The sequence below is a fragment of the Wyeomyia smithii genome, chromosome 1, assembly GCF_029784165.1.
Source record: "Wyeomyia smithii strain HCP4-BCI-WySm-NY-G18 chromosome 1, ASM2978416v1, whole genome shotgun sequence".
NCBI classification, from domain to species: domain Eukaryota; kingdom Metazoa; phylum Arthropoda; class Insecta; order Diptera; family Culicidae; genus Wyeomyia; species Wyeomyia smithii.
In genome coordinates, this window is record NC_073694.1 from 52,385,254 (window position 1) to 52,406,789 (window position 21,536).

General features: G+C 43.0%; 2 protein-coding genes across 6 annotated transcripts in view; one reads left to right on the top strand and one right to left on the bottom strand.

Moving 5' to 3' along the window:
- LOC129717761 (uncharacterized) overlaps nt 1-21,536 on the top strand; it is a 43,721-nt gene that overhangs the window by 19,154 nt on the left and 3,031 nt on the right. For all 4 annotated transcript variants that reach the window (XM_055668023.1, XM_055667944.1, XM_055668183.1 and 1 more), the window contains exons 3-4: nt 16,463-17,492; nt 17,579-17,688. In XM_055668023.1, the coding sequence (XP_055523998.1) occupies nt 16,536-17,492; nt 17,579-17,688 (1,067 nt within the window). In that variant the 5' untranslated portion in view covers nt 16,463-16,535. The remainder of the gene's footprint in view (nt 1-16,462; nt 17,493-17,578; nt 17,689-21,536) is intronic.
- LOC129717959 (protein phosphatase 1H) lies at nt 18,391-21,437 on the bottom strand. Of its 2 annotated transcripts, XM_055668306.1 has the most exons (4): nt 21,365-21,437; nt 21,026-21,291; nt 20,753-20,960; nt 18,391-20,362 (listed from the first exon to the last, which is right to left on the bottom strand). In XM_055668306.1, the coding sequence occupies exons 3-4, from the start codon at nt 20,886-20,888 to the stop codon at nt 18,705-18,707; spliced, it is 1,794 nt and encodes a 597-aa protein (XP_055524281.1). In that variant the 5' UTR covers nt 20,889-20,960; nt 21,026-21,291; nt 21,365-21,437; the 3' UTR covers nt 18,391-18,704. The 2 variants fall into 2 exon arrangements, with proteins under 2 accessions (XP_055524281.1, XP_055524364.1); XM_055668389.1 differs by having other exon boundaries at nt 20,753-20,957; nt 21,026-21,437.

Here is a 21,536-nt window from a genome sequence, read left to right on the forward strand (position 1 = left end):
TTTTCCACTTTTTCAAACCGCCCTTCTTGTAAGACATCGTAAGATTTTTTAAAAGACAACCCCCCCCTCTCCCCCTTAGTTAGATTTTACTGCCAGCACATATAGATTTTTAAGCACATATAGATTAAGCAAGCACAGTATTTCATACAACTTTTTTTGTCATCGTATACCGTAAGCCGGGGTGAAATTGTGCCATTCAACCCAAGTCTTGTCACCAATCTCTTCCGTGTCAGAAGACTAGTCTTGCTGGGTTGAGTATTCGAGGAAACTTATTCAAGAAAGTTTGCTTTTGTAATCGCCATGAGTTGCCTAACAAACCATGAGTTTGTATAGCACAATCTTACCCCCACTAGCCCAATCTCACCCCGGCTTACGGTACCTATTATCTCCTCAAATGCCTTTCCTGAACAGTGAACATCAACTAACATTTTATTGCAACAAAAATCACATGCCGTCCCTATTATGAGTTATGGGTGAATTGAACATAAAGATTCATCTCTTTTGTCATGTTTCACGTTGTTTTGTGAATAATGTCATGATTTTTAGGGTTTCGAAAACTTTATCTTTTTTTACATAAATATTCTTTCAACATCTACGGACATTTTACTGAATCCTAAAACTACTGTTTAGGTCGTCATATACCTAATCAGTAGCTTTAGGATTTAGTAAAGTGAAGAGTATCATCAGTATCATCATGAGAAAAACACGTTCATTTTAGGAATGGTTCGATTCTGGCAACAACAAAAAATCGACTGTGTTGCCGTAATTGAATGGCGACTTCCGATTTGAAAAGAGGCTTAAAAATGTGTTTAAAGTGGACATTTTTTAATTGATATGGTTAAACATAGATGCAAAATAGATGTTGTTTTTGATTTTATCACACGGTTATTTTTGGTTTAGTAAAATGTTTAAAAGTTGTTAATTTAATTATGTGTTTGAAGTACAAGTAAGCAACAGCCGGAATTTACTAAGGATTCTTGTCGTGAGTCATTTGAAAGCAAAAGCTTGTCTGAAACAAGTTTGTGACAATCTCTTGTCTCAATCAATCTAATGATTTTTGTTAGAATTTACCTAAAATAGATATCTTAAGAAAAACATGTTGTAACTTTTGCTTGGCCAGCATTTGTACGAATTCCCCCACTGTGCATCGGTGGTGCAGCCTAAACACCATTTTTCGGTACAGTATTGTGCTCTGTGGGATGAAAATCTGCTATGCCGGGCCATCATGCATGTAACTTCTCTGTGCACATGCGAGTAAAGTGATTATGAGCAGTGTAATTGTCTGACACAACAACCGTCGTTGCCGCACTCCGACGCAGGTGGTGGGAAGTACCATTTGGCGGGAACCCTTTTTTGCTCAGGGGGAAAAGTGGTTGGTAAAAGGCAATTTTAGCTAAATATGTCGTTACTTAACCGGGTTGCGGGTAATTTTAGGCTTCAAGAAGGCCTCAATAGATGGGTGTTGACTTAAGCTCGGAATTGGGATTGGGTTTCCTCAGCACCCTAAAAAGAAGGTCTCGCTCCAGTTTTGTCTGGAGCTGATGCAACTTCAAGCTTACTTCCAAACCAAGTTAGCTGTCAAGTGTTTTTTACTGAGCTGGTGGTGGAGAAACCGTCGTCGATAGTAAGGTAAATAACCGAAATAGTGTCAAATTTTAGAACGTAACAACAAAAAAAAGAGATACTAATATTTATTATCAACGTAATAAACTTTCAAAGCAGACACTTTACCTGACGATGAGATTTGTTTTTCTCTTTCTCAATATGAAACAACTATTCAGCATACTGTGTAAGATATGAAAACAGCGGTGTAAGTCGAGAAGCCGTTACCTAATGGAAAATCAAAAGCTGCACTTCAGCTCACAGCTGGATTGATGAGCAGACTATTGGAAAAAAATGCTTAAACGTTTATAATTGACGTTCAAAAAGTTTGTCAAAAAACTGTAAAAATTGCTGGCATGGGAATTATTTTGCCGGTTCAGGTAAATAATAAATAATGGTGAAAAAAAAAAAACAACTTTTGTTTTCACCAAACTGAAATTACTACCCCCGGGCAGAGTCCATGCGCGTTCGCTGATCTCGGTGTGTTGGCGAAAACATTCACCGGCTTTTGCTTATTAATGTCCACTTTTTCCCAGCAATGTCTCATCTCAATCGATTTCGATGCGCTGCCGAGTCGCAAATGAAAGTTACCGTGTGATCCCATTATCTATTTTTGAAGCACTTGATTTGGTCGCAAATTGGCGGTCGGCTAGTGCCATTAACTGTTTGCTGTATGATTGGAGATTTGTGCTGCAGTTTTTTTTTCTGTGGAAAAATGTATAATAATTGAAAACAGCACAGACCAGCTATCATCACCCTCATCCTTCTAGAAATGATAAAATCTCACACTGATATCGGGCAAATTCAAAATAATCGTCCGGAGTCATTATAACTGTAATCAAATCTGTTGTTCTGAAGAGATATTGATTGTTTCCTATTTAAAGAATAGGGCTCGAGTGTGAAATCTAAAACACTCAGCATAGAGTCATCGATCCGGATTGGAGTTAATTTGCAATATTGAAAATGCTCGTTTCCATCCGATAGAAACGAGTTTAATAAAAATTCATCGTTGTAATAATTGATGCAATCATTGCACCTTTATGCATGTTTACTAACGATATGTGCCGTACCCTTGCTGTAATTTCGATGTGATTTTACCACAATACGGTACTTAATTTATTTACATTTTCCTATAGAGGAAGTGAAATCCGAAAGCCCGTTAGATGAATCATACTAAACTTGACTCCGTAAAATAAGCCAAACAAATATTTTTGTCGGCTCTCCACCCATAAGCATACTTGAAAAGTTTCTCCACCTTTACACACTAGCGTTCGATACGTGTGAAGTTTAGCGAGCCGAAAGCATTGAATGACCCTCCCCCGAAAAAAAATTCATCATCGATCTTGGGATCCAATGATGTATGATGGTATCTCGTGTCACGGTTTACGTAATTTCGCGCGTCTTACTTCAACCAGTATGTGATAGGGTAGAGCGGGGCTAGTTGGTCATATTTGGTCAAAATGTTCTGTAACTGTTTGTAGGAAACATTATGGCAAAAACTCATTCCATGGAAATATTGTGTTAAGTCTATAGCATCTAGAAAAAATATAAACTGTTCAGAATAGTTAATGATTTTGCGGATATTCAATGTTTTTTGAGTGGATGTCTAATTGGCCAACTAGCCCCTCAGCCGGGGTAAGTTGGTCAGTGTGTGGGGTAAATTGACCATCTATATTTCGGAAGGACAATTCAGTTTTTCTTCCTCACCGCATTTGCGGCAGCCTGTAGCGTCTCAGCAGAGGTCAAACCGCATCCGGTTTTTGTTTAAACGTTTGCTTTCCGAAATCCCAAACCATGAGAAAAGTAGCTCATAATTGCATAAAAAAAAACGTGTTCCTCTTTCATACCTGACGAGAAATATATGTTGAAATCTCTCTAAAAGTTTGGTTGGGAACTAAATCAAAGACAATACGGGTGAAATTGAGAACCGGAGCCAAATTCTAGATTCGCATCTGCAATCACAAGCACAAAACTATAGCTACATTAGTTTTTTTTATGAAAGCTTACTTCTGCCGAAATTTTCATCAGGTAGAAGGCATTTGTCGATGCATTAGTGTATTATTTCAGATCAATGACTCAGCATTTATAGCGTGCAATAAAATATTCATCAAAATGACGATGAAATGGAGATAATTTTTACTAAATAGTTTATAGTTTCAAATAAATGGTTTTACTAACAAGAACACATGCTTTTTTTGCTTGGATTAAGTTTGCATCACGAAATGCGCTATTCCTGACATTGCATTTACTTGGTTACTCGAATTCATTTATGATGTACATATGACCTACCAGCCCCGCTAGTATGTGACCAACTAGCCCCTCATGTATTAAATGTGAAAATTACTTGAAATATATGAAAATAAAATTTTGGTGGAAGTTTGCTTTACACCACTTAAAACTAACCAAAATGACTTTCATAATACGTTGAGCTATGTTTATTTCAATTTGGCTAGCTTTGTTTAGACAAAAAGTTTCAACTTGAAAACCGAGTAGAATTGATGGCCAATTTGGCACCAACCTGTATTTTTTACACGTCCTAATTAAAACGGTACTTCATTTTGTCATTTAGTTTCTCTCGTTATCCGCTACATATCACCCATATAACACGATTTTTTTTGATACGTAGATTCGAAGATATTCTCATTGACCAACTTACCCCGTAATCAACTTGCCCCGCTCTACCCTATGATCAGTGTGAGTTGAAGAGCCAACATGCGGTGGTCAGTTTCCAAGCCAATTGACTTGCCACCACCTCCACAGAGTAGGAAAGTGCGATGTGCAATTATCAGTCAGTCAACTCTGATTATGGTGCTCGAGGATCGGGAAAATGGGACAACTATTTTGCAAAAAAAGAAAGGGAAATTCGCCTAAAACGGAGCTCGTTGCCTCAGTAACTAACTAAATAGATGGAGCATTTAATGAGTCAGTTTACAGTGTGCTAATGAAATAATGAAATCGAAACCTGAATTGGTGAATTGGTTGATGAGTTGGAAGACGTTACCGCGTTACCGCGTTTTGTTGCTTCATTTTGTGATGTTAGATGACAGAAATTGGTTCGTTTCGAATTTATTAGTTTAGTTAGCATTTTGGTGTACACAGTTTGGGTTTGAAAGTTAGCAAATTCTCAGACTTATTTATGCTTTAGCAATAAAGCTTTGGGTAAAGATCGCTGTGAAGTGCGATCGTTGGCGTTCGGTAAAATATATTTTAAGCACATAGGCGTCAACAGTCTGTGGGTGTAATACATATTCATTAGCTGTACGCAATTTATTGCAAATAAAATTAACATATTTAGCAAAGGTGGTGCATCGCCGTTTAGCAAACAGTATGCATGAAGCTGCAAACTGAATTGTAAGCGTAAATGACACTCTAATAGCAGAAATGAAAAGGAAGAACATAAAGACGTCAAAAGCTATGTTCTTTTTCTTTTTTCTGCTTATGAGCTGCTACAACGGAGGAATACTTACGAATGGCAATTCGTTGCAGCAATTCCACAGAAAAAAGACATATCAATACTTCGATTTTGTTGGAATATCGTGTATTTGCGTCTTTCACAAAATTTTAGACTGGTATTTTCTGTTCTGCACTTATGGTGCCTCTTTTTGAGTTGGATCATAACTTTCGCATCGTTTTCAATACTTCTGTACATTGAAAAACTTCATTTCTAAATTGTTGATATTTTATACGCAAACTTCTCGGTTTTCCAGAACAAAACTGGGGTTATGGTAGCGGTCCTCTAACTTTTCGATGCCAGTTTGCAAATACTACGCGTCAAGTCCTTCAAAACAATCGTTTGTTCCCAACTCTATTTTATCATTCTAGTGAAATCACTTATTAGAGAGCCACATTTCCAATCATGGAAATAGATAAAAGATAGAGGTGGGGAACCAGTTTACAATGGAATTCCTTCAATTTATCGGTCGTATCACGAGTGGGAGCATTGTCTTGGTATAAGAGCACCAGTTCACCTTGATAACAACGTCCAATCGATCTAATAATGTACAATATTTTGTATGCCTGAAGGGCATTGGGCAGAAGCGCCAGTGCTACAGGTATGTTGTCTTTTGTAGCTGGCCTCGATTGCTGTACACAGATTACAAGGTTCTCGAGCTCATTGATGGAGTTGTGCTTGCTGGTTGCAAGCCTGTGTCTCAACTCGGTTCTTCATGGTTGCTTCAGTGGCCGTTTTTGGATTGGTACTCCATACTTGACGTGGAGTTGAGGAAAACTTCAGAAGAAGTTGAATTTTCATGAAGCAAGAGCCCCGCGCAAGCAGATCAAATGTTTTCAGGTTGAGCGTTGCAGAAACGGCAAGTGTAGGTTAGGACTGTACTGATTTTCTTCAAATGATAAAGAGCAGGACAGTGTCCAGAGAGGAGTTCCGTAAAGATGCGTTGTTCAATACGAGTTAGGTTTAGTGTCTTTAAACCCGGTCCGTGACACGATTTATGAGCCATCTGTGTAGAATGGTGCCCGATGAAAAACTTGCCTCTCGATTGTTCCACATCGAACGTTCTGTAAAACTGTGTGTAAATCACTCTGTATTTTCTTTCATGCAGTCAGAGACTGTTGGTACTAATGATGTTAACTCGAACTGTCAAGGTCACCTTAGGTGATTTTTGGTACCCTAAAACCATCACTATATTTCTGCGCAACCTTAGTGCACCAAGTTCTGCTTCCTTCTTCACATGGAGATGTAGAGGCAGCAAGTAGAGCATGACTTTCATGGTTGCAGTCGGCGTTGTGCTGAAAGACAGGCCAGACGTTGAACTTTGTTGAGTTTTGCCTGAGCTGTCGCTTCATTTGTCTTTGGCCATCATATATAGGCTGCATAGGTTATATGTACGTGGCGGAGCCCCCAGGTCTTGCCGAAAAGTGTACTGCAAGCCGAAATCGCTGAAGTCGCCTTCCTGATAGAGTAGTCTAATTGAGCAGTCCAGTTCAGCTTTTTGTTCAGAATAATTCCAAATCAAATCATTCATTGCTAAAACTTTGTCTCACTTCATTCAGTAGTGGAGGAATGATTAAAATCTTCTTTTGCCTTGGTGAAGGGTTAAATGACTGTTTTAGTGGGGTTATTGTTCAGCCTTTCTTCTAAGCACCACTGAGAAGTGATGCTTTGAGCCGTTTGGGTAGCTTTTTCCCCGAACAATAAAAACTACGTCATCAGCATAACCAATGACTTCGTAGCCAATCTGCGATAGCTTGTTAAGGAGAACGTCTACAAGCATACCTTATCTTCAGCACTGATCGATGCCTCCTGCTCCGACTTTCTGTTATTTACCACAATAACTTCAGTCTTATGGTGCGCTAGCTCCAGTTTCTTGGCGTGCATTCAGTCTTCCACTACGCGTATGGATAGCGCGGCCTTTAACTCCACCTCTCTAATTGACTCGCCATAGACCTCAAGAGTTATATCGTCGGCGAAGCCCACAATCACCACCCCTGGAGGGAGTGTTAGTTTTAACACGCCGTCATACATGGCATTCCACAGTACCGGACCCAGGATGGAACCTTGCGGTACACCTGCGGACCCTGGGACGGTTTTCTGACCCTCGTTTGTGTTATACACTAGCACTCGATTCTGAAAGTAGTTACCCAAAATCTTGTACAGCGGCGTCGGCACTCTGAGGCTCTGTAGCGCTAAGGCTATGGAGCTCCAGCTGGCACTGTTAAACGCGTTCTTCACGTCGAGCGTGACGATCGCGCAGTAACGAATGCCCCTCCTTTTGTGTTGGATTGCAACCTCAGCCATTCTGGTGACGGAGAGAATTGCATCCACCGTGGACCTACCTTTTTGAAACCGAACTGGTTGGTTGATAGACCGTTCTCACTTTCTGTATATTTCACCAGTCTATTGAGGATTACCTTCTCAAGCACCTTGCCCGCCGTGTCCAGCAGGCAGATTGGTCTGTATGCCGATGGGTCACCTGGTGGTTTCCCAACCTTCGGCAACAGCACCAGCCTCTGGCGCTTCCACACGTCTGGGAAGAGGCAGTCGTCAAGGCATTTCTGCATGACCGCCTTGAACAACCCGGGGGCTTCTTTGATGGCCGTCTTGATGGCCAAGTTCGGGATTCCATCTGGTCCCGGTGCCTTGCCTATCTTCAGGGAGTTTGCGATCTCGATCAATTCATCTTCTGTCACCCTTAACGCATCCTCTGCCTCTGCACGGCTGCCGTCACTCACGGTTGGTGGTGACTCGCCAGCCGGAGGCCAGGGACTTGGGTCGTGGCTTGGGAAGAGGCCCTAAATGATCGTTTCTAGCATCGTTGGTGATTGTTCTGCCGGGACTAGCGCACCTCTAGTCTTGGTCATAACGATCCTGTAGGCGTCACCCCACGTTGCCTTAGCGGATCTGAATGCGGCACCGCGTTCCGCTCTTTGCTCATCGGAACGCGCGCGTTGCATCCTCCGTCTTGCACGGAGGCATGCACTGCGTAGGCCTGCTATCGATTCGCTCCACCAGTATGTCGGTGGTCTACCCTCTCTAGGCAGACGAGACCTAGGCATCGTGGCGTCGCACGACCATGACAGCATCTAATTTAGATGGTCCACACCCGGGAGTGGTTCACCCCCTTCGTGCTTCCATCTAATTGCCTGCCCAAAAACATCTGCAATGTTTTTCAAGCCGTAGAAGGATGAAATATTGGCCTTACTCGCTGCTTGCTTCCGCACGCCTACCTCATAGCGGACCGATTGGTGGTCGCTATTCGTGTAGCTGTCGTCTACCCTCCAGTTCGTGATCAGTCCCGGGCTGCAGAACGTCACATCGATAATCGATTCCGCACCATTCCTACTGTAGGTGCATTTCGTACCAACGTTAGCCAGGTCTTAGTTGAGCTTTGCCAAAGCTTCCAACAAGACCTGGCCCCTCTCGTTTGTACAGTGACTTCCCCACTCGACATCCCAAGCGTTGAAGTCACCCGCAACCACCAACAGCCATAGGCCCGTCAGTTCCACGGTTGCTTGATCGACCAAGCCTTCTGGACCGATGGAATCTCTAAACTGGCAATCAGGCTAAAAACGACCTCAAGGTTGTTCCGGGTAGACATGCAGAGGTGCCTGGATGACTGCCTCTTCCCGGAGAGGTGGAAGCGGCAAAGATTGGTCTTAATGCCGAAGGCTGGTAAACCACCAGGAACCCATTGGCAAATAGGCCTTCCTGCCTGCTAGACATTGCGGGAGGGGATTATCCTCAACAGACTGATGAAGTACACGGAGAGTGTAAACGGTCTGGCAAGTAACCAGTTCGGTTTCCGGAAGGGCAGATCCACGTTGAATGCTATACTCTCCGTCACCAAGACGGTGAAGGTAGCACCCCAGCGCAGGAGAAGGGACATACACTATTGCGCAATCGTCACACTTAACGTGAAGAATGCGTTCAATAACCCCAGTTGGAATTTCACGGAGGAGGGTCTGAAGTGCGTCCCAATCACCGCAGGAGTTCCGCAAGGTCTCATCCTGGGCCCGGTGTTGTGGAATATCAGGTATGACGGTGTGTTAAAACTCAAGTTCTCTTACAGAGTTGTGATGCAAAGCTGACGCAGACGACATATTGCTTGAGATCTACGGCGAGTCGATCGAGGAGGTCGAGTTTACGGCCGCGCTCTATACGCAAGGTCGAAGACTGGATGCGCTAAAGGAAACTGGAGATAGCGCCATCACCTCGAAGCGATCTCTGAAGCTCTAGGTACTAACAGTTACCGTGGCATATTCAAAAGTACCTACAGACTCATGTGTCTGAGCGTTGCGAGTACGTACTGTACAGTGTCATACGACGCAATCTGTGTCTTATCCGGTATGATGCCTATCAGCATCGCCATTGAGGAGGACAAAGATGCTTTGACCAACGTGACACAAAGGGCGTACGAGAAACCATAAAGTCATGCTCGATGTGCCCATGGCAGCGGGAATGGTTCAATTCCACGATCAAGTAGATGGACGCACCGACTTATGTCGGAGGTGTCCGGTAACTTTCACCAGACACAGATCCTGTCAGGCCATGGTTGCTTCGAGCAATATCTGCATAGGTTCGGACATGCCCATATGTGTCCCGAGTGCGTGGACGTGGGAGAGCATATCTTCTTCGCATGCCCACGTTTTGTACGTGCGAGGAGCGACATAATGACAGTGAGCGGGCCAGGCACTACCCCAGACAACCTGGTCCGGAGGACGATCCGGACATCTGGAGCGCGGTTGGTGCAGCCGCCTCTCAGATTGTCTTGGAACTACAACGTGTGTGGCGGGTAGCTAATTGACAGTCTCCAGGTAGTCAGCTAGAAGGTTATAAGAGTAAAGAGGGCGCACCAAGCACAAAAGCCACTTCCCGACGTAATACTTAATCGTAGTCTCGGGAAGATTATGGCTGGAGACTGGAGAGGTTTTAATGGGTCCGGAATAGGTTCTAGTTTCATCCCCACACCCTGAGTTCTCTCCTCATGTGTCTGTTTGCAGATTTCTCCGCCACCTTTCAAAAAAAGAACGCTTTGGAGACTTTAAGCGACGCAGAAGAGCAACTTGTTTATATTGCTGACATCTCGTTTGGCTCATGATTTGATTGAGGACCATTTTGGTCTCAAATAAGTTCCCGTTTATGCCTTGTTCAGACTACGCCGGATTTTTTTTTTTTTTTGTAAGATTTGGACCACTGCGACCATTATTTTGATCTTTTGTGGTATACTACTAGACTACGCCGGATATCACCTGATATCGCCAGATGATATCCGATATCACCTCGAACGTTCACATTAGAGTGAGCTGATATGATTTGACATTTGCTTTGGTAATTGAAAAGAGAAGAAAAGAAAACAGGTCAAAGCTAAAACAAGGCAACAAAAGCAATGGGATTAGGATAGAGATGTCAGCGAGTTGGCTCGCACCAACGCGAACTCTCATATGCAATTGTCAACATGTGCGGGATGAAAATAGCAAAAATATTTCCTTCCTTTTTTCTCGCATGCAACGAGAAGTTCGAAATTTGTAGGGTTGCGTCAAAAGTCTTTTGGCCGTGTTGCCAACTGCATGAATTGTGGTTATTATTGGTTTTCGAACATGATATCCGCGATAGCATGTAGCCAAGGTGATATCCGTTGACAGCTCGATTGTATGGGATATCAGGTAATATGGATGGTGATATGGCCTTGATAGCACGAATCGCCTGATATCAGCTGATATGCGGTGTAGTGTGAACGGGGTATTATACATGTGAGAAAAGATTATCGAAAGCGTTATTACGAGAGAAGAGACTTCGTGTGACTTCTGACTATTTTCCAAACTTGAAGGTCGCTCCATGAACATCGTTTTGAGTTAATTTAGTAGATCCAAACTGAATAGAATAAGGTTCTGAGACTATTTTTATGAAATCTTTTGGTAAAATCTTTTGAGCTTCTCGTCAACAAAGAAGCTCTGTTTTATATAGAGAGATACTATCTTGGTTACCACTTCAAATTTTCAAAGGCACAAGATTCGCTAACAGGTAATGCGCCACCTGTGAAAACGCTATTTTATGTTTGCTGCGGTGAAGCAAACATAAAATAACGTATTCACAGAGAACGCGTTATCTATTCCCGAGTCTTGTTCTTCTGAAAATTCGAGTGTGGCTCGAAGTCAGCCGTGTGTGGCTTCAACACTGTATTGGGAACTGTATTTAACATTTTACTTCGATGGTGAGCTAAAATAACCACCTTTCTGTTGATACGATCCGATGTTAGTTATCCTGCACAATTATTAGTTACCGATATTTCAAAATTCAATCGGTGAGTGTAGAATTTACTGAGGTATTCTTATTTGCACCAATTATCCTAGCCTCGGAAACCTCTCCAGACCTCAACGTAGCATAGCTAGCAAGCAGTTGTGCGGGTACCTTTCGATAAACAAAAGCGAAAACCTGTTGCAAGGGCCTTCGGGTTTGCGCGGCAGGTTACCGAGATGTAAGCTAGCGTACTTTTGAGTCAAAACAAAAAAAAATCACAATTCATGTTTCGCCGGTAAGTTACATATCAACTGGAACGGGACAGAAAAAAAAGACCCAACACAGTTCAGCTCAGCAGCGAAACAACTTTTGGCCGAAAACGGAATGATCACCGCAAAAGGAATTCGATAATCTTTCGCGTAAAATGTTACCCCAGGCTCGGGCTGCCATCGTAATTGTGCACTCTACACTCGTATACAAACAGGGCCGCGAGGCTTTTAGTAAATAATTGTTGTGTCAAAATATCGATTAATATCTCGAGGTGATTGCGTACAACAGAATACACACAAAGAGGAGACCATGGGTTCACGATAAGTACGATAACTACTCAACTTTGGCAGCACTTCCCTTCGGGGCATGAATGATGTGATAAAACTTCTCTGCAAATCGAACTTCGACGTTTTTTTTTGCTTCATCGCTGTGTGCATGGAATGTTTTGTATACAACGACTGGCTAGCAGACTATCAGCACGGAACTTGCCTGACCACTTTCGCTTTTTTTAGGATGAAACAAGTTATTAGATAGATTATGCCAAGCCTGGCTCTGCGAAACAGTGGTTGCAGGTCTTTTTTGTTGTTTGTGCCACGCGGTATTGACAGGCAGCGCGCTTGGTTTGCCGCATTTAAAGACAGCCATTTCACTCCTTCACTGCCTCTAGCAGGCAAGCTGCTAGTGGATTGCATAATTTTGTCGGCCATATGTTGCTTGCCGCGCGGTGGCAATATTTTTCGAGATCCGATCCCATTCCGAGGTGATGATTACGTACACTAGTGGACGTCGTTCAGCGGATGATTGGGAGGAAATTGAATTTAAGCACTGTTAGTGGGATAGTCAGTATCCGAATGGCGCCGCTGATTGATGGGGAATGTGGAACGCAACATAAACTGGTGATGTAACGTGGGCCACAGTGATAAGCTAACATTTTTTAATCAGTGCAGCAAAAAAATCTTCACTGTACGGTACATGATTTGTTATGTATTTGAATACGCGTTAAAGGTTGAATGATCGCCACTGAAATTTCTCTGGTTTCCAGTATTTTCGGCTGTAGATGAAGGTGAAAAAACAAATCTTACTAGCAGATTTTGTTTTTGACATAAGACTGTGTTGCTTTAGAATGCAAATCAATCTTCTTCTCGCATCTCATGAATCGTTTTATGAATAGATTTAGACTTCAATAACTGCACAAAAAACGAACTTCCATGTTTTCATGCGCATTTCGAATCGTATGTTTTATAAAATATATGCCAATAATAATTAGGTACCAGACATGATAAGTATTAAAGATTAGTCAAAAGTTTTGAGGTCGAGGTTAATGCACGTACAGCCAGACACGTGAGGTCACTCAATATAAACGTACATGTCACATCCTTTATTGATGTATCAGTTGATGTTCTGAAACCAAAGCTAGTTTTCAAAGTTCGGGGCAAAAAACCTATTACTTTGCTACTAGAATTTATTCAAAAACTATGGCTTGAATGGAAACTTGATTTTGAAAATTGTAACGTGTTGTGAATCTCATTAGGGCTTCTTTTGTTACCGTTGACATTTCTGTTTAGATGAATAAACAATAAATTCGAGGAATATAGAAAGAGTCATAACTATGTTTACATGCGGTCGTGTCTTGAACACCAATTGATGTAACTTTTAAAATTACAAATTTTCATGCCAGTCGTAGAATCGGCCCAATCAAGGTGAAATTCCTTTGCAACGCATTGCATAACTTGTTGGGCACCTTGAGGTGAGCTTACTTCTGACGACTAAAACGTTTGCGGTGCATATGTTTCTCAACGAGCAGGTCGTCACCTGCCTGCACGTACGCGCGACCCCATTTTGGGGAAGTCTAATATCCGATTGTTTTCGAATTGCGGGCAACTGTCAAATTTCACCTTCGATTTCCCCTTGATTTTCTTTACTGGAATGCACATACCGAAACGTGTATGACCGTGTAAGGCCCTCGCACTCGGGAACTATCTAAGGAACCGGCGCAAACAACGAGCCATTGTTGCTAATTTATTTTATTGACGAAGCTCAAGAAATTAGCTTTCATTAGACATTTTTTCTTCCAGCTATTGGAGCTGCCTTCTGCGCTCGTGCTCGTGGATTGGATTGGAACGTTTCGGAAATTGCGCAGCATATGCCGAATGCGGTAGGCTTTGGTTGGTTAGCATTGATTTTGTTTACTTTGATGAACAATTGATCACATGTTTGGCGAGCGATTTATATTTACGTCTGTTGTTTGACTGATCGTCTGATGGCTTTGACCACAAGGTCGACAAAACACCATCTTAGAACCCGTATTCAACTGGAGGGTGATGATGGAGAGCAGCACTTGGATAACTGCGCAGCATTTATTCGTAGCAGCGAACAATCTTTAGAAGAGGCATTCGGTAGCTCCTCTCGCATGATGAAGAAATTTTATGTCTGTTTTCAGATTCTTGGGATTTACTTTTCTAAGCCATTGGTTGACTTCAAACTTCTTGGCCTGAATTTGTCCAAATTTGAAGTTCAGCTCAAGTCCCCAGACAGTTATTTTGCACACAGGTACGTCGTCCATTGACGGTAAGGCCGTTTACATACTGGCGCGTCCTGCGATGCGGAGACGGTTCGCCTTGTCGTGGGTTAATGTACAGCTCTACTTAGGGCTGTACATTAACCCACGGCAAGGTGAACCGTATGTAAACGGCCTAAGGAAGGCTCTTAGGCTCTTTCCTAAGCTTTAGGGGTCAGCATGATTGCTTTAAACCATTCCGCTGTATTTATTCTCCAACAGCCATAAAGTCCGACATAAATATAAGTTTTACAAATTTCGGTTTCATCTGCCTTTTCTCTGTTCCGTTATTTGTCTAGGGTAGACTTCTCTATCAGAGCTAGACTAGTCGTCGAGGGTTTCATTTGAGAATAGTTTCTTGTGAGAATTCCTATTCTGATAGGTTTTAGCTGATTTAATCTTAGTTTTTTTTAGTAGTTTTATCATAACCTTTGCCTATCATGAGTATTAAAAAATTGAAACTGTTGGCAACCTTAAGTGCAACGAAACCAGCATTATTGAAACGTTATTTGTATATTTTTAAAGAAAATGAAAATTTGGCAACGAGGCGAAATGAGCACTCCTCGTTTCTGCGAGTATTTTATAATACAATATGGTATGTTCTTTTTGTAAAACAAAAGTGATTTGTCTTTGTAAAATATGGCATTAGCAATATATTAAAAAAATCAAGTTGGATATTGAAAAAAATATCATTATTGCGTACTACAAAACGAGCTTTTACGGTCGTTTAGATGGCACAATCAAGTATATAGACACTTCAATGTGACATATGGGTCGTATCTCAAATTCCATCATCGCCAAAATTTTTATCAGTTCAAACGAAAGCTGCCATTCCTCGTTATAATTCGATGCTTTTTTTAGATAAAATTTCTGAAAATTCGTTTTTTTTCTTGAAATTTTTCCACCTCCTGGCAACCGAGGGGTCTATCAACTCGTGTTACAATAAAACCGCGAGAATTATTTAATAATGAAAGTTTTTCAGAACAAGAACATCGCAAAACGCATTTTATCTACAGTTACAGTCAGTATTATTGATGAAAAAGTGCACGTGCAATGCAAACGACTTGTAAGAACTGTATTGAAATCGTCAGGTCAAAAATTCCATTAGCGAAGCTGAGACGGTAGTTAACAGCTCAAGACCTCACCGCGTCTAGAACAATACCATCGAAGAAAACATATGTAGCTTCAATTATGTTCGGAATTTCGGAAATCGGCTCAAAGTGAAACAACAGTTGGGTACAACCCTCCCCCCCACTCCAATCTAGCAGGCGAAGTAGACTCTGAGCGCGGAAACAACTGTTGGAGAGTAGCCGATACGTCATTCAGAGCAGGAGCCAGAGCCAACGGTTGCTTTGGTACACTTGGAGAAATCGCGGCAGCCCCATATTTTTCCGAAACACAGGAAAATAATTCCAAACGCCATTCTTCCTCATTTGCCAGATGATGGTATTTTTTGGCTGCCTTGGATTTATTTTGCACTCTCAGTCATGTATATAGAGGTAGCAGGAGAAGGGGGATGGGATAATTATCGGTTCTGATATTACCCACATTTCGGTAAATTAGCACGCTACCATTCAAATTATACGATATGTGCCGTTGTTTCCCGGTACGCTCACGGTACGGCTGACTGTTCGAGATTGGCGATCGATGATCAATGGAGGTCGATCGTCGCGCGACGAATGGCTGCCCAAGCCGGCCATCAGTCAGCCGATTGGTGCCGCGTTCGGTGCGAGCTAGCGAAAATTGTCATCGATCGAGATCATGCAATTATTACCCTCCTGTCAAATGATGTTCGAAGCGATGAAACTCCAGGTGCCGCTAAGTTAACACTGAAGAATTTACTTCGGTTAATTGTCGGTCGACCGCTGGTCCATTGTTCGGGTTAATCACGTAATTTGTAGAATTGATTTTTAAACTTACGCTGATTGCGAATGAATGAAACAAATGATGAGTGAGGAGACCACTCAAAAGTGATCATGAAGTTAATAGGTGTGCTGGTGGGATTTCTGAATAATGGACATAAGACACAATTGTGTATCATCTTGTTGGTATTAGTGACATAGTTTACTTCCTGGTTGAGAAATATATGAAAGAAAACAGTTGTTTACGCTGAGAATATTGATTTTTGTCACTGCTAAGATATTTGTTTTGAATTCCAGGCTTAGGATATCCTGTATTGTTTACGCACAGTTAAACATTAAAATTTTCATAAGTTCATTTTTATGTGGTTTGAATTTTGACATTGTCTTTTATACAAAAATTGCTACTTTCCACTTTATGCGTCCCCCTCTGCGTACGATTATAAGTGATCTAACTGTATGCTCTGTTTCTAATTGCAGCATCCGCTCAGACTTCATGGCCGCGTGCTAGCCTCTCGTCATCCCCCACGCACATGCACGCTACTCTTCCGGGATGGACAAACTCGAGCTGGAAATACGCAAGGAGATCGAGGAGCTGAACACGAGCGTGTCCCTTATCGATCGACTCGATGCTAGCGATACGATGGACGAGGAGAAGCAGCAGCAGCTGCTCTCCTCGACCCGGGCGGTGTTCGAAAATCTCAACTCGAGTCACACCAAGAACAGCCTAACGGATTCGCAGATTTCGATCATTTCGAAGCATGACGGTTATCCTGACACGGGACACTTCTATGCAACGCCAGCGATTCCGTTGACTCCGACAACCGAAAGCAGTGGCGGCGATTGTTTGGAAAAATTGGTTCGTGGAGGTGGCGGGGGTGTCGTAACGATGATGACATCCGACGGTGACAAAACACTGATGACCAACAGCAGTGGCATACGAGTTACCAGCGACACTAGCAGTAAGAACACCAAAGCGGGCTGTAGTACAAACTGTACGGAAGGCAGCAAGTGCAGCCAGAAAAAGCACAAAAAGGAAACTAAGAAAGACAAAAAAATGACGGCGAAAGAGAAAAAAGCAGCAGCTGCAGCGGCTGCCGCCAATCCCAAACTAGCAGGACCAGATCAGTATTCTCCCAACGGTGGAAACTCGTCGCTGGTTAGCTTCCTATTCCCGCCGGGTTCTCCTAACATAAAGAAAAAGAACAACAACAACAACAATTTACCGTCGACGGTGATCCTTGGTGTACTCCAGCTGTTGTTCGCCGTTGCGCTGGCCGCTCTTGGCGGTCTGGTGCTAGCCCGGAATGCGTCGTTGGCGCTGGCTGGTACGGGTCTGTGGTGCGGTGCCATTTCCGGAATCGCCGGTTCCCTTGGGTTAATGAATGTGAAGATGGCCAAGACTGGCTTCCTGGCCGTTAATCTGATCTGTGTAGCTTCCAGTACGCTCGGGCTGGCCCTAACCGGAATCGGTACCGTGCGAGATGCCAACCTGGCTCAGCAAGATGAGGTGAGTTGGGAGTTAGGCCATAGGCTAATCTTAGGTTATTGATATTGTCTTTTTTTTTTCTTCTGCTTCTTCCAATGTGGCTACAGTCGGTCTGGTATGCGGTAACGGCCGGTTCCGGGCTGCTGGTTGCATTGGCGCTGCACTTTCTCGTCAGTGTCTTCTCGGTGTACTATTCGGCACTGAAGCTTTGCTCCAGGTAAGTGTCCGTAGGAATAATGGACTTGTTGATTAATCGATCGTGACTGAATGGGAAATCCAGCTGAGCATATTAGAAATGGGTGATGGTGTTACGAAAAGGCCTCGCGTCGTCGCTTTTTGACTCGACATTATGTATCGTTGTTTTCGTCGATTTGTTGTCTCTAAGATATAATCTGTTCCTCGGTAATCGTCTGTGAAATGTTCCCATTAACCATTGCTCACACTATGCATATTATGTTCAATCTACTGTCAAGGTCCGCATGTTAGTCCCATTTGTTTTTATTTTAAATGCCAAATATGAGTTTTCTGCTGGAAATGAATAAAATAATTTTATTTATATCAGATTTGCCGTTATCAGGCAGGAAGAACAGTTTCTCCGATAAAAAAAAACTCGCTTCCAGGACGAAGGACGCGCCTTGCACTTTGTCGTAATATGGATAGCCATGCGTCCTCACCATGATTAGCTTTAGCCTCCATTATACGTTTACTTTTATTTATCGGTAAAATGATTTAAAACCGGATTGCATCGGGACTCCTTTCTTAGTCAATGTCAAATACGAATTTATTAAAAAAATACGAAATGTCTAATATCAATGTTTACGTCTCCAATATCGCTGCAACATTTCGCAGTTGAACATGTTCCCAGAAAATAGAAGTGAATTAAAACCTTGTTCGGATTCAGACACATCACACAAGTCGATAAGGATTTAAATAAACTTATATTTTGCTATTTTTATTGTTTTCAATTGATCAACTGCAGCTAACCGGTTGTATAACGCAGCATGGTACTAGTGATAATAGTTAGGACGTAGTTCTATGGTAGTGCTATTTTCATGATTCTCCAAAACATTATCTAGACTTTGTTCTAGAGACCTAAGAAGCAAGTATAATTAGTACTTTTTCGTTTCGAAATTGGAATAAAATAAAATCACGTCGGAAATCGTAGAAAGCATACATCCTGGGGGAACGTAATTAAGTCGAAAATCTATCGGAACGTATCGGCTTCAGTACGTTCTACTTGGTAACAGCATCTAGGATAGTGTCGTCACTCGTAGCGGCTACCACGCCGCTCATCGGCAGAGGATCCTGGAAAACACTATCAACCTCAAGAAGATCGGAATCGGACGAGGAGCTGCGGTGTTCTTCACTGGTTTGCTGCACACCGGTGCTTCCCACACCGGCGTTTGTGCTACCTGCGATCACCTCCGAAGACAACTTCCGTCGCTGGAGCGATCGTTTCCACTCAAGGTACTCCAGATAGTACTGGTAAACTGGAATTACAATAACGGATATATCATCAACGGTGGCGGCTGCCCGGGAGTCCGACAGTCGCCAGTGTCCATTGATATTTGCGCGGCCTCGTGATTTTGCGACTAACTCCTGAGCGGCCATCGTATACCTGTGCCGCTCAGTGGGGAATTTTTTCAAGGTAGTAAATACAGTGTTTGCCACCTTCTGCGAATAGGTCACATCCCAAAGGCCATCGGTTGCCAAAACCAGAACGCCATATTCAAAATCACAGTTATCCGCGTCAGGATCGCTCTCTATTGCACTGAGATCGACACAAATTACGTCTGGATGACAGCTGAGGAATGGTTTAATTGGTAGACCACTACCGAGAGCCTTCAAATCGTGATCACCGAAACCACGAGTAACCCCAATAGTTCCTAGTAGCCGACTACGCTTACCTTCGCCAGTTACAATAGGCATTTTAAGGTCGCTCCTTGTCAAAGTTTTGTAGGTCCAGCCTTTCATAGTACCTTGTCGGTAAAGGATTCGAGTACCCAGGTCCTTTGTCATTGGTTTCTTTGCGTACTCCATAGCCACGTACTCACCTCCCATTAAGTTGGGGTTGAGTTTTCCAACCGACAGAAGTCTGGGGCGTTCTGTTTCTGGAGTATGATCGAATGAGCAAGGTTCAGCATAAACTACGTAACCATCATCCACTTCTTCTTCTGTGGCGAGTTCTCCGTTCAAACTTTCCTCGTGAACGCTTGGGGGTCGAATGTTTGGCAGCTTCTGCTTGCTTATTCGCTTACACAGCACTCCCCGTGAGTCGCCAGCATTTGCTACAAAGAGTTTCCCGAGTATAAATAGCGCTACTAGAGCAGTACAACCACCAGCGTTTCGGTACTTGTCGCGGTCTTCCGCCAGTAGAGCATCCATATCGGCGAATGCTGCTTCCAAGGCCCCCACGATTAGTTCATCTTTGGAGACCTGTTTGTGAAACAAAATTGGATGGGGCAAGATTGCATTCAGCCCAACTCCAACCCCAGAGGAGGCAGGCCCGTTGCCTTCAACCCGCGGCATCAGCAGGTCAATTATATCAACTAACTTCTCGTGCAAGATATGATGAAATTGATTAGAAGCGGCCAGCGCGGCACCATAGCCGGCATGACCGTCGTAAATGCCGAAATAGGTGTACGGTAAATCCTGATACTGCTTTGACGGATGCGACAGAACCTGCCGGTGGAAGGCTGCCTGATCTTCGTTCCATTCTGATTTACCCGAATTGACGCACTCGGCATAGCCGGTATTCCACGGTAGCAGGGACAGGTCGCGTGGTACGATAATCGGTCGTACGTTATGATCGGCGCTTGCCTTCAGCTCATCATAGGTCAGCAGCTGCAGAAATTGGGGCCGCGCGTAACGGAACTTTTCCGGGAGGTTGCCTGCGAAGTTAAGAGTTTGCGTTAGAATCGTTTAGTGAAGTACATTTAGTACTAAATTTATAAACGGAATGTAAAATTTAAATTTTACTAGAGCTTTAAATTATGCGCAATTAGAACAGCAGAAATTGATTTCCCGAGTAAAAAAGCCCAATCATCTACTGCTGAACTTAGTTATCACTATTTGCTTTCGTATGTCGAATTAGCTACACTTATAATGGGATCGTTACTTTGCCCAATCATTCGGTTCATCTTTTCCGTTTCGTTCTCTGTTTCTGCTTCTGCTCATCTCTTTTCGATTCGTCCGTAGCAAATAGCATAATCTCTGCTGTTGCAATGATAAGAAGGAAAGAAAATACCCCACCATCAGTGGTCTGTGTTGTTACTCATCACCTTTTCCTCCGTGATCATCGCGGCCTCCGTGGTGTGCCACTCCGCTGCTTCCTCCACTGCTTCCACCGCTCGATGGCAAAGCGGGAATGTCCGGTCCGACCACGGTCAGCACACGATTTCTCAGTCGAGTGAACATCCTGTTCACCGCCTACTGCCTGCTACTGTTCTGCTCTTCTACAAACTCTTCCACAATATTTACTGTTTCCTGCTAGAAACAAAAAAAAAACCGTAGGGTGAATCCAATCGAACGGGAAAACCTCAAAAACAATTTACCATTTAGCGCACCACTTTCCCAAAACTTCAATGCTTTCACTTACGAGTTGAAATTCTACTCGATTGAATCTTTTTTAAAATCGACTCACTCTTTCCTCTATTCCACAAGCAATCATTGCAAAAATCGATACTGTTTCGAATCGAAAAAACAATACAGAATATTTTTCCTCTGAAATCTCTCACGTATGGTTTCTTGGCGTTTTCCCTTCTGCCACGCACAGTTACAACACTCGTAGTGCAGGATGTAATGAGAAAACTTCCTTGTGCTAGCGCAAGGACGATGAAATGAGAAAAAAAAGATATTGCAAATGTTTTGATGTGTAAGGCTACTACACTGACTGCTTTTTGCACCTGAATGCACACACGCACTACCAAAGCAGCCACTGCTTCTGATGTTCGACTGAAAACGAAACTGCGCTACGCTGCTGCCAATGGAATATAGAGAGGTACGGAGATGGTTTGAGTCCCGGGTTTAAAGGGCTTCTCTTTTGTTAACAGTGATGACGTAGAA